The sequence below is a fragment of the Zeus faber genome, assembly GCF_960531495.2.
Source record: "Zeus faber genome assembly, chromosome: 17".
Classification (NCBI taxonomy): domain Eukaryota; kingdom Metazoa; phylum Chordata; class Actinopteri; order Zeiformes; family Zeidae; genus Zeus; species Zeus faber.
Genome location: NC_137204.1, coordinates 30,871,329 through 30,883,731, shown reverse-complemented (window position 1 = coordinate 30,883,731; position 12,403 = coordinate 30,871,329). Strand labels below are relative to the sequence as shown.

Here is a 12,403-nt window from a genome sequence, read left to right as displayed (position 1 = left end):
CTGAAACAGCGTGTGAGGAACAAGACGGTCGAGAGCAGGGGTGTCCAAACTATGGTGGTCCATTTTGAATGGGTCTGTAGCAAATTCTAAAAATAGAATGGAATATGGCCCACACATGAAACAGGTGCTTGACTGTTTTGTACTTCTTAGTTTTAACACAAGGTGGAGCTGTTGTCTTCAACGAAGCAGCTTGTCCACAAAACAAGAGTTAGCGTGTCCAGAAACACAGCTGTGCGGCGAACCGAAGACTTGTCAGCTCACTTGAAACATCAAGTGTCAGTTAAAGCTGATTGATTGATTGATTTTTACTCGATTGTTTCATTGTTTCAATTTCAAGCTTTCCTATCTGATGTCGATGCTGAATATGGGGACCTACGCTACCATTCCGATGTGCGCCGGCTAAGTCGTGGCTCCGTGCTGCAGCGATCTCTCATGACAGAATTCTGTCAGCGCTTCCAAAATTTTTCTATGATTGAGAATGAAATGAAGCTGTTCTCCACTCCCTTCCTGGTGGATGCAGAAGAAGAGTCTGCAGTTAGAACTTATGGAAATGCAGTGTGATCAGCGCCACGCCAAAAGAATGGCGAGTCTGTTGGGCTCAACATACATATCAGGGCAAACATTTCCTCTGTTGACTCTGAACAAAAGCAGATTGAGAACAAAAATGGCCGACAGCCATCTCTGTGATGTCCTTCACATCTCAAGCAGCAAACTTAGTTGTGAGCTACAGTTGTCCTTCAGTCCAAAGTACAACACTGTTCCCATTATGGGTGAGTTGAAATATGACACAGTATTCATGTGTTGATAAGCCCAATTACTTCATGAATTCAGTCAATTAAAGTTGATAACACTTTCTATCAAACATTAGTTGATGTGTTAACAAGCCCAATAACTTATTTGTCCCTTTCATACAGGGCTGAGAAGGGGGATCAGCATCCTGACTAAGAAGCAATCTGAGGCTGCTGTTTTGACAATCATTCAAAAAGTTCAAAGCGTTGTATTAGTCAAGTGTACAGTACAACACAAGGTCAAATTCGTAGGGCAGGACAGGCAACAACTACGTAGTGGGCATAAAAAGATCAAATGTGCTGACAACCATTTTGTAACAAAATAAATAAAGTCATTAATGGAAAGCTGTGACGTAGGCTGATTTTTTTAAGCATATTCAATTATCAAGCATAATTCACCTAGATTTGATTGATTTTGCTAACTTTAATACACTAGAGCTGAGGTGCTATACCTCACCTCTAGTGAGCGGCGCCGCCCTTCGTGAATTCTTCTGTATGTGGCCCTCAGTGAAAAAGTTTGGACACCCCTGGTCTAGAGGTAGGTTAGGATGACTAGAATGCGTAATCTGAGTGGTATTTCCAACAAAGAACTTGAAAGACCTCAGAGAACTATGTTAACTTGCTGAAAAGGAGAATAATATAGGACCTTTAAAATATATAAAAAAATCGCAACATTGTGGAATATAAATATTATTGACTGGGGTTAGAACAGGGTCAGTCAGTGGGAGGAAGTAACTGGGCGTCATGGAGATGGGGTGTGGTGTCTGGAAGTCCCAGTGCTGACCCTGGGAGGGCGGAGCTGGACCATTTTGTGGCTGAGGTGGAGCGGGGGGTCCTGCTTCTGGGGTGCAGTGTTCAGTCCCTCTTCCGGGGTTAGGGGTTCAATATTCTGTAGCAGGTTGGACTTCTTGCTGTAGGTTGGACTTCTTGCTGTAGGTTGGACTTCTTGCTGTAGGTTGGACTACCTGTAGCAGGTTGGACTACCTGTAGCAGGTTGGATTTCCCATGGCAGGTTAGACTTTGTGTGGCAGGTTGGACTTCCTGTAGCAGGTTTACTTCCTGTAGCAGGTTGGATTTCCTGCGGCAGGTCGGATTTCCTGCGGCAGGTCGGACTTCCTGCGGCTGGTCGGACTTCCTGCGGCTGGTTGGACTTCCTGCGGCTGGTTGGACTTCCTGTGTCAGGTTAGACTTCCTATGGCAGGTCGGACTTCCAGTGGCAGGTTAGACTTCCGGTGGCAGGTTGGGTTGGACATTTCTGTGGCAGGTTGGACTTCCCTCCTCCTCAGTAAGGACCCCCACCCAAAATATGGGGTTTCCTCCATGTAACATCTGAAAGGACCCACACCCAAAAGGACCCCCACCCAAAACATGGTGTTTCCTCCATGTAACATCTGCGAGGACCCCCACCCAAAACATGGTGTTTCCTCCATGTAACATCTGCAAGGACCCCCACCCAAAACATGGGGTTTCCTCCATGTAACATCTGCAAGGACCCCCACCCAAAACATGGGGTTTCCTCCATGTAAAATCTGCAAGGACCCCCACCCAAAACATGGTGTTTCCTCCATGTAACATCTGCAAGGACCCCCACCCAAAACATGGGGTTTCCTCCATGTAACATCTGCAAGGACCCCCACCCAAAACATGGTGTTTCCTCCATGTAACATCTGCAAGGACCCCCACCCAAAACATGGGGTTTCCTCCATGTAACATCTGCAAGGACCCCCACCCAAAACATGGGGTTTCCTCCATGTAAAATCTGCAAGGACCCCCACCCAAAACATGGTGTTTCCTCCATGTAACATCTGCAAGGACCCCCACCCAAAACATGGGGTTTCCTCCATGTAACATCTGCAAGGACCCCCACCCAAAACATGGTGTTTCCTCCATGTAACATCTGCAAGGACCCCCACCCAAAACATGGGGTTTCCTCCATGTAAAATCTGCAAGGACCCACACCCAAAACATGGGGTTTCCTCCATGTAAAATCTGCAAGGACCCCCACCCAAAACATGCAGAACATCATGGTCTGACCAGTGATGGACGTTGAAGTTGGTGCCCGGGCGTCGCTGCTCCTGGCCCCGCCCCCTGGAGGAAGGACACGCCTCCATGGGAAAAATGTGGAAAAGACGCGTGTGTGTGTGTGTGTGTTGCAGGTGTTGTGGTGTTAACCTAAATCTGTTTTGTCAAAAAGAATAAACTAATAAAAAAAATAATTTTAATTATTATTTAATCACCAAATAACTTTGTAAACATTGTATCTGTGAACAAATCTGTAAAATGATACTGATGCATTCTGGGAAATAATCAAGTCCAAACTTTCGATCTCCACGGATGTTACCGTAGCAACGGGACCCATACAGCCCGTCCTGGCTAACTGCTAATGCTAACGCTAGGCTCATCGTAGCAATGCAGCATTTCTCTTCTTTTGAATTGATCAGTTCTTAATGAAACATTTTATCCGCAGCTACTTGATGCTAACGTTAGCTTCTCTTCTTCCACTTCCTGCTCCTTTTTCCCTCCATCGTTCAGATCTTCCTCAGACCGGGGTCTCCACGCCGGACCAGGTCTTGAGGTTCAGGACGTGTGACATGAGCTGGTACTCCTGCTGGAACCTGACACACACACACACACGCATGAGCCTTCCTGTTTCCCCACTGACACACACACAGTGACAAGGCGACACGCGGCGACACCCGGTGCCATGGAGACACGCGGCGACACCCGGTGACATGGAGACACGCGGCGACACCCGGTGCCATGGAGACACGCGGCGACACCCGGTGACATGGCAATACACGTGACATGGCGACACATGGCGACACACGTGACGTAGCGACACACAGTGACATGGCGACACATGGCGACACGCGGTGACATGGCGACACGGCGACACGCGGTGACATGGCGACACACGGTGACATGGCGACACATGGTGACATGGCGACACATGGTGACATGGCGACACACAGTGACATGGCGACACATGGCGACACGCGGTGACATGGCGACACGGCGACACGCGGTGACATGGCGACACGCGGTGACATGGCGACACACGGTGACATGGCGACACACAGTGACATGGCGACACATGGCGACACGCGGTGACATGGCGACACGGCGACACGCGGTGACATGGCGACACGCGGTGACATGGCGACACACGGTGACATGGCGACACATGGTGACACACGGTGACATGGCGACACATGGGGACACCCGTTGACATGGGGACACCCGTTGACATGGCGACACCCGTGGACATGGCGACACCTGGTGACATGGCAACATGGCAAGACGCGGCAACACGTTGACATGGCGATACACGTGACATAGCGACACACAGCGACATGGCGACACACAGCGACATGGCGACACACGGTGACACACAGTGATACGCCGACACCTGTTGACATGGGGACACCCGTTGACATGGCGACATGGCGACACCCGTGGACATGGCGACACCTGGTGACATGGCAACATGGCGAGACGCGGCAACACGTTGACATGGCGACATGGCGATACACGTGACATAGCGACACACAGCAACATGGCGACACACGGTGACATGGCGACACACGGTGACATGACGACACATGGCGACACATGGCGACACACGGCGACACGCCGACACCCGTTGACATGGGGACACCCGTTGACATGGCGACATGGCGACACCCGTGGACATGGCGACACCTGGTGACATGGCAACATGGCGAGACGCGGCAACACGTTGACATGGTGATACACGTGACATAACGACGCACAGCGACACGGTGACATGGCGACACACGGTGACATGGCGACAAATGGCGACACACGGTGACATGGCGACACATGGCGACACATGGTGACACACGGTGACACACGGTGACATGGCGACACATGGCGACACATGGTGACACACGGTGACATGGCGACACATGGTGACACACGGTGAAATGGCGACACACAGCGACACCCGTTGACATGCAACACATGGTGACACGGCGACACCTGGTGACATGGCAACATAGGGACACCCAGTGAGCCATGTCACTGGGTGTGGCCATGCCTCCATGTCGCCGTGTGTTGACGTGTCACATGTCACTGCGTGTGGCCATGTGTCACCGTGTCGCCGCGTGCCGCCGCGTGTCACCATGTGTCGCCATGTTGCTGAACACAGTATTGGTCCAGTATTGGTGCTCACCTGCTGACCACGACCTGCACGGCCCGGTTCTCCTCTTCAGCCAGTTCCAGCAAAACCTGCTCCAGGATCGGAAAGTCCAGATTCAGGTACCGGGCCACCTGACAGGAAACAGGAAGTAGGAGACAGGAAAAGCCCAGATTCCCAATTAACTCCTACGATGCTACGATGCTACGATGCTACACTCATTTGGGCTGAAGCTAACGCTGCAAAACCGGAAGTGGGCGTGGCTTACGTCTGTGCTGACTTCCTGTTGGTGCTGGTCCATCAGGAAGAGCTTCATGATGTCTTCAGACGGACCCTGCAGGAGGCGCTCCCACAGGGGGCGCTGTGACCAGGCCAGCTTCCTGCGCTCTGACACACCTAGCATTAGCATCTCATCCTTCCATCCTCTCATTCTTTCATTCATCCTTTCTTTCTTTCTTTCTTCATTTCTTCTTTAATCCTTTCTTTATCCTTTCATCTATTCCTTCGTTCTTTCTTTTTCTTGGAGTTAGCTTGGCTGCTGTCTACCCATCTCTCTATCATTTGGTTGTTTTTTCATTGTTGTTTTTTGTTGTTTTATCCTCCTTCTTTACCTCCGCTCTGATGAACGCAGTACAATGCAAACTCCTGCGGGTCGTTCTCCATCTGCAGAGAAGGGAAAGAAAGAAAGAAGGGATTGAAAAGTGATGGATGGAGGGGTGAGGGGGTGCAGGGGTGATGGGGGGATGATAGAGGTCTACAACCTTGAACTTGTTCAGCAGTTCTTTTATCACTTCGTCCGCCGTCATCATCGTGGAAACGCGAACTCTGGTCGACGTCCCGAACGAGGGAGTGAAGATGGAGGTCTGGAAGAGAGACAGAATTCATTAATTCATTCACTCATCCCTTCATTCTCACTCATCCCTTCCTTCTCTCTCACTCATCCCCTCTTTCCTTATAGTTGTAGAAGTGTCCGTTGATGGAGAAGCGGTGTCGTAGCTCCGCGCCTGTCTTCTGGCCACGCCCCCTCCGTCTCCTCTTGACCAATGAGGCGTCGCTCATGCACCGAATCAGCTGAGACTCCGCCCCCTCCGGTAGCTCCGCCCCCCCGGGACAAAGCGTGGAGGACTGATAGACCTGAGGACCTGGGCAGAAAGAGATTGAGTGAGGACTTTTCCAGGACCTGGTAAAAAATGGGGACATCTCCAGGACCTGGGAACCAATGAGGATTTTTCCAGAACTTTTTCAGGACCTGCTCGTTTGTCGTCTTCCATCACTTCCTGTGTGGATTCATCTGCTTCACCGATCTGATGGAGGTCGATGTACTCACCCCATCTGGTCATTCCACTAGAAGGAGGTAGAGCGAGACGGAACATAACAACATCAACATTTTCATGCTGTAACCTTCTCTTTCTCTATTCATTCAAAAATATTCATTTAAATTAATTTGATAAGATTACACATTAATTCAAATGTTTATATTAATAACATAATAATAAGAATATAATGATGATAATAATAATAATAAAAATAATAATGATAAAAATAGTAGTAATATAATGATAATAATAATAATATAATGATAATAATAATAATAATAATAGTAATATAATGATAATAATATGATAATAATAATAATAGTAATATAATGATAATAATAATCATAATAATAATAATAATAATAATACTAATAGTAGTAATACAATGATGATAATAATAATAATAATATAATGATAATAATAATAATGATAATAATAATAACAATGATAATGATAATAATAATAATAATAATAATAATAACAATAATAATATAATGGTAATGTGTTCGTAAACATTCCATCTAGTTGTTTATCACTTCATGTTTCAACTAAAATCTGCGTTTTCAACATTATCAACGCACATCGTTTTCATCTGTTTCTGCTCCACATTGAACAGAGATGGAATCACTGACGTTTCCTCTTTTCAGACACTCTTCACTTGGACCTTGAATGACTTGTTGACCAGGCTGCCATGTGCAGGCTGCCATGTGCAGGCTGCCATGTGCAGGCTGCCATGTGCAGGCTGCCATGTGCAGGCTGCCATGTGCAGGCTGCACATGGACATTCTGGAGCAGTACTTGTCTTTTGTCAAAAGTGTCTTGTTTTCTTTGTTCTTTGCTTGTGTTGTTGACATATGGATCATATTTATATTTCACTCTTTTCCTTCATTTAGCAGCAGACATGTGATGTGACTTTAATGTCCAGTTCATGTTGTTTCACTAATATCTGTACCGTTTGATGTAGGCTGTGTACCGTTTGATGTAGGTTGTGTACAGTTTGGTGTAGGTTGTGTACAGTTTGGTGTAGGTTGTGTACCGTTTGGTGTAGGCTGTGTACCATTTGATGTAGGCTGTGTACAGTTTGGTGTAGGTTTTGTACCGTTGGATGTAGGCTGTGTACAGTTTGGTGTAGGCTGTGTACAGTTTGGTGTAGGCTGTGTACCGTTTGGTGTAGGCTGTGTACCGTTTGAAGTAGATGTGCACCGTTTGATGTAGGCTGTATACCATTTGGTGTAGGCTGTGTAACGTTTGAAGTAGGCTGTATACCGTTTGGTGTAGGTTGTGTACCGTTTGATGTAGGCTGTGTACAGATTGGTGTAAGTTGTGTACCGTTTGGTGTAGGTTGTGTACAGTTTGGTGTAGGCTGTGTACCGTTTGAAGTAGACTGTGTACCGTTTGATGTAGGCTGTGTACCGTTTGAAGTAGACTGTGTACCGTTTGATGTAGTTCGTGTACCGTTTGATGTAGGTTGTGTACAGTTTGGTGTAGTCTGTGTACCATTTGGTGTAGGTTGTGTCCCGTTGGTGTAGGTTGTGTCCCGTTGGTGTAGGTCATGTACAGTTTGGTGTAGGTCGTGTACAGTTTGATGTAGAGTGTGCACATTTGGTGTAGGTTTTGTACAGTTTGATGTAGGTCGTGTACAGTTTGGTGTAGATTGTGTACAGTTTGATGTAGGGTGTGTACAGTTTGGTGTAGATTGTGTACCGTTTGATATAGGGTGTGTACAGTTTGACCTAGACTGTGTACCTTTCGATGTAGAGTGTGTACCGTTTGATGTAGAGTGTGTACCGTTTGATGTAGTGTGTGTACCGTTTGATGTAGGCTGTGTACAGTTTGGTGTAGGTTTTGTACCGTTTGATGTAGGCTGTGTACAGTTTGGTGTAGGCTGTGTACCGTTTGAAGTAGATGTACACCGTTTGATGTAGGCTGTATACCATTTGGTGTAGGCTGTGTACCGTTTGATGTAGGCTGTATACCGTTTGGTGTAGGCTGTGTACCGTTTGAAGTAGGCTGTATACCGTTTGGTGTAGGTTGTGTACCGTTTGATGTAGGCTGTGTACAGATTGGTGTAAGTTGTGTACCGTTTGATGTAGGGTGTGTACCGTTTGGTGTAGGTTGTGTACCGTTTGGTGTAGGTTGTGTACAGTTTGGTGTAGGCTGTGTACCGTTTGAAGTAGACTGTGTACCGTTTGATGTAGTTCGTGTACCGTTTGATGTAGGTTGTGTACAGTTTGGTGTAGTCTGTGTACCATTTGGTGTAGGTTGTGTCCCGTTGGTGTAGGTTGTGTCCCGTTGGTGTAGGTCATGTACAGTTTGGTGTAGGTCGTGTACAGTTTGATGTAGAGTGTGCACATTTGGTGTAGGTTTTGTACAGTTTGATGTAGAGTGTGTACAGTTTGGTGTAGATTGTGTACCGTTTGATATAGGGTGTGTACAGTTTGACCTAGACTGTGTACCTTTTGATGTAGAGTGTGTACCGTTTGATGTAGAGTGTGTACCGTTTGATGTAGTGTGTGTACCGTTTGATGTAGGTTGTGTACAGTTTGGTGTAGGTTGTGTACAGTTTGGTGTAGGTTGTGTACAGGTTGATGGAGGGTGTGTACAGTTTGGTGTAGGTTTTGTACAGTTTGATCTCGACTGTGTACCGTTTGATGTAGGGTGTGTACCGTTTGGTGTAGGATGTGTACTGTTTGATGTAGGTTGTGTACACTTTGGTGTAGTCTGTGTACCGTTTGATGTAGGTGTGTATCGTTTGATGTACGGTGTGTACCGTTTGGTGTAGGCTGTGTACTGTTTGATCTCGACTGTGTACCGTTTGATGTAGGGTGTGTACCGTTTGATCTCGACTGTGTACCGTTTGATGTAGGGTGTGTACAGTTTGGTGTCGGCTGTCTACCGTTTGACCTAGACTGTGTACCGTTTGATGTAGAGTGTGTACCGTTTGATGTAGGTTGTGTACCGTTTGGTGTAGGTTGTGTACCGTTTGATGTAGGTTGTGTACCGTTTGGTGTAGGTTGTGTACCGTTTGGTGTAGGTTGTGTACAGTTTGTTGTAGGTTGTGTACAGTTTGGTGTAGGTTGTGTACCGTTTGGTGTAGGTTGTGTACAGTTTGTTGTAGGTTGTGTACAGTTTGGTGTAGGCTGTGTACAGTTTGATGGAGGGTGTGTACAGTTTGGTGTAGGTTTTGTACAGTTTGATGTAGTGTGTGTACCGTTTGATGTAGGGTGTGTACAGTTTGGTGTATGGTCTGTACCGTTTGATGTAGGCTGTGTACCATTTGATGTTGGGTGTGTACAGTTTGATGTAGGGTGTGTACCGTTTGATGTAGGGTGTGTACAGTTTGGTGTATGGTCTGTACCGTTTGATGTAGGCTGTGTACCATTTGATGTTGGGTGTGTACAGTTTAATGTAGGCTGTGTACTGTTTGGTGTAGTGAGTGATGACATTAAAGGCGTTAGGGTTTCCAGGCCCTTAATGACCAACCTCTTGCTGATTGGTCGGGTTGGGTCATGTGCCCTGGGCTCGTCCTGGATCTTCAGCCTGATTGGACGATGGACACCCCAGGAGACGCTCAGGAAGCCTTCCACCAGCACGCCGCCGTTAGCATCCTGTTAGCATACAGGGCTAACATGAGGCTAACATGCAAACAGGAATCCTTCTACGAGCATGCTGCCGTTAGCATCCTTTTAGCACACAGGGCTAACAGGATGGCGTCACCACTCTGTTAGCATGTATCCATGATGCTAACATGCTGCTAACATGCTGCTAACATCCTAAGGGTCTCCGTACTCGCTCAGAAAACCTTCAGTTACGATGCTAACAATACAACATGATGCTAACATGCTAACCTGCTGGTAGCTGAGGCGAAGTTGCGATGTTTCCTGGAGGAAACAGTTGTAGGTGTTGATGAGCTGCAGGAACTCGGCTCTGAAAGAAAACAAGGAAGTTACAAAAACTTACTCAAAGTCACAAAACAACAAGTCAAGTAGAAATGTTTTGAGTTGCAGCAAAATCACAAAAACATCAAAAAATTCAGAACATTAAAAAGTAGCAAAAAGCCCAGTTAGCTTCATGTAGATCAGTCATGACATGACAGAACAACACGACATCACATATCATGACATCACATGCCATGACAACAGAAGACATGGCATCACATACCATGACATAACATTAGATCACATGACATCAGATCACATGACATCACATGATATGACATGGCATCACATGACTTCACATCACATGACATAAGATCATATTACATCAGATCATAATGACATCAAATGACATCAAATCAATTGACATCACATGACATGACATCAGATCGCATCACATCACTTGCATCACATCACATGAAATTACAGGACATGACATCACGCGACATCAGATCACATTCATCACATAACATTAAATCACATGACAACACATGACATCACATATCATGACAACAGCCGAGGTCACGACAAATGACATAACATGACATCAGATCATATGGCATCACCTGACATCCGATTGCATGACATAACATGTCATGACATCAGATGTCATCAGATCACACGACATCATATCAGATCCCACAGGATCACATTACATCATGACATGACATAACATCACATCACACTAGATCACATTATATCATGACATCACATGACATAAAATCACATCACATGACAACACACGACATGGCATCCCATCACATGAAATAAGATCAAATTACATCACATGCATCACTTCACATGACATCACATGTTATGATAGGACACGACATCAGACCACACTACATCATGACATTAAATCACATCACATTTCATGACATCTGATCTCATTTGATCACATGACATCCCATGACATCACATGATATGACAGGACACGACATCAGATCACATTAGATCACATTACATCACGACATGACATTAAACTGCCCAGTGGGCAGTGGCTCAGGAGGCGGAGCGGGTTGTCGCGGAAGGTTGTCGGTTTGATTCCCGGCTCCTCCTGGTAGCTGCTGATCTGTCCTTGAGCAAGACGCTGAAGCCCCCAAACGGCAGATACCACTACGCTGTGGGACTGATAAAGGTTTGTAAGAAATAAACAATCACATCGCATGACTTCAGATGTCATCACATCTGTGTTGGGGGGGATCGTGTCATCAGATCACATGGCACGAAAGGACATGACATCACGTGACAATAAATCACATCTCATTGCAACAATTGACATGACATGTTATGACATCACATCATAACATCACATTATGACACATAACATCCCATGTTATGTGTCATCAAATCATTGAGCATGACATGACAGGTCATGAGATCACGTCACATCCAAAGCGACAATTAGTCCATTTAACGTGGTTAGATGTGGGTCCCACCTCGTGAGGGTCCGTCCGTCGCCCGTTTGGATGTCAGCACCCGATGACTCCATCCTGCTCGCTAACCTGCTAACCAGCTAACCAGCTAACCAGATAACCAGCAGAGCACAGCGCCTATCAAAACCAGAGGAACATGTTAGCTGGAAGCTAATGTAGCTCTCTATAATACGTCTGTCTCTCTCCCTCTTGATCTTTATGCTAACATGCTAAAATGCTAACATGCTAAAATGCTAACATGCTAAGCTACCATCACAACGTGAATTTACAATTTTTTCCGACTTTCTCTTCTCCGTCGAATTCTGTCTCCGTCCTCCAGCAGCGTGTCTGTCTGTGTGTGTGAGCGTTAGCTTTGCGTTGACGTTGCAGGTTAATGATTGTCAAACAAGTTGAGACACATTGGACACACCTGGAGAGTGTGTGTGTGTGTGTGTGTGTGTGTGTGTGTGTGTGTGTGTGTGTGTGTGTGTGTGTGTGTGTGTGTGTGTGTGTGTGTGTGCGCGCGCGCACGTTGTACACGGTGTTAAGTGTTTATTTCATGACTTGTTTGATGTTGTGAAACCTGCAAAGAGACGACGACGTTGAACGAAACTAAAAACAACATGAAATAGAAAACATGAAGAAGAAGAAACAACTGACACCAAGGAGAGTGAGACAGCTTTGGGAGCTGCAGTGAGACAGCTTTGAGAGCTGCAGTGAGACAGCTGCGTCTACTTAGCACTGACAGCAGCAGCATTGTCACCAACATTTGCACACCATGCTCACACACC

General features: G+C 46.3%; 1 protein-coding gene across 2 annotated transcripts; it reads right to left on the bottom strand.

Annotated features, from left to right (window-relative positions):
- Positions 1–3,008: 3,008 nt before the first annotated feature.
- On the bottom strand, positions 3,009–11,973 carry rassf6 (Ras association domain family member 6). 2 transcript variants are annotated; one of them, XM_080017352.1, is made up of 11 exons: positions 11,903–11,973; positions 11,637–11,750; positions 10,111–10,189; positions 9,746–9,870; positions 6,197–6,291; positions 5,901–6,089; positions 5,709–5,812; positions 5,559–5,610; positions 5,216–5,334; positions 4,984–5,081; positions 3,009–3,403 (listed from the first exon to the last, which is right to left on the bottom strand). In XM_080017352.1, the coding sequence occupies exons 2-11, from the start codon at positions 11,687–11,689 to the stop codon at positions 3,328–3,330; spliced, it is 990 nt and encodes a 329-aa protein (XP_079873478.1). In that variant the 5' UTR covers positions 11,690–11,750; positions 11,903–11,973; the 3' UTR covers positions 3,009–3,327. The 2 variants fall into 2 exon arrangements, 1 of the variants encoding a protein (XP_079873478.1); XR_013844600.1 differs by lacking the exon at positions 3,009–3,403 and having other exon boundaries at positions 4,991–5,081; positions 5,216–5,327; positions 5,559–5,812.
- Positions 11,974–12,403: the final 430 nt, after the last annotated feature.

Coding starts and splice junctions, on each gene's coding strand:
- rassf6 (XM_080017352.1), bottom strand. CDS start 11,689: ATGGAGTCATCGGGTGCTGACATCCAAACGGGCGACGGACGGACCCTC. Junction 6,090..6,196: donor GGAAGACGACAAACGAGCAG/GTCCTGAAAAAG, acceptor CTTTCTGCCCAG/GTCCTCAGGTCTATCAGTCC. Junction 3,404..4,983: donor GTGCAGGTCGTGGTCAGCAG/GTGAGCACCAAT, acceptor TGTGTGTGTCAG/GTTCCAGCAGGAGTACCAGC.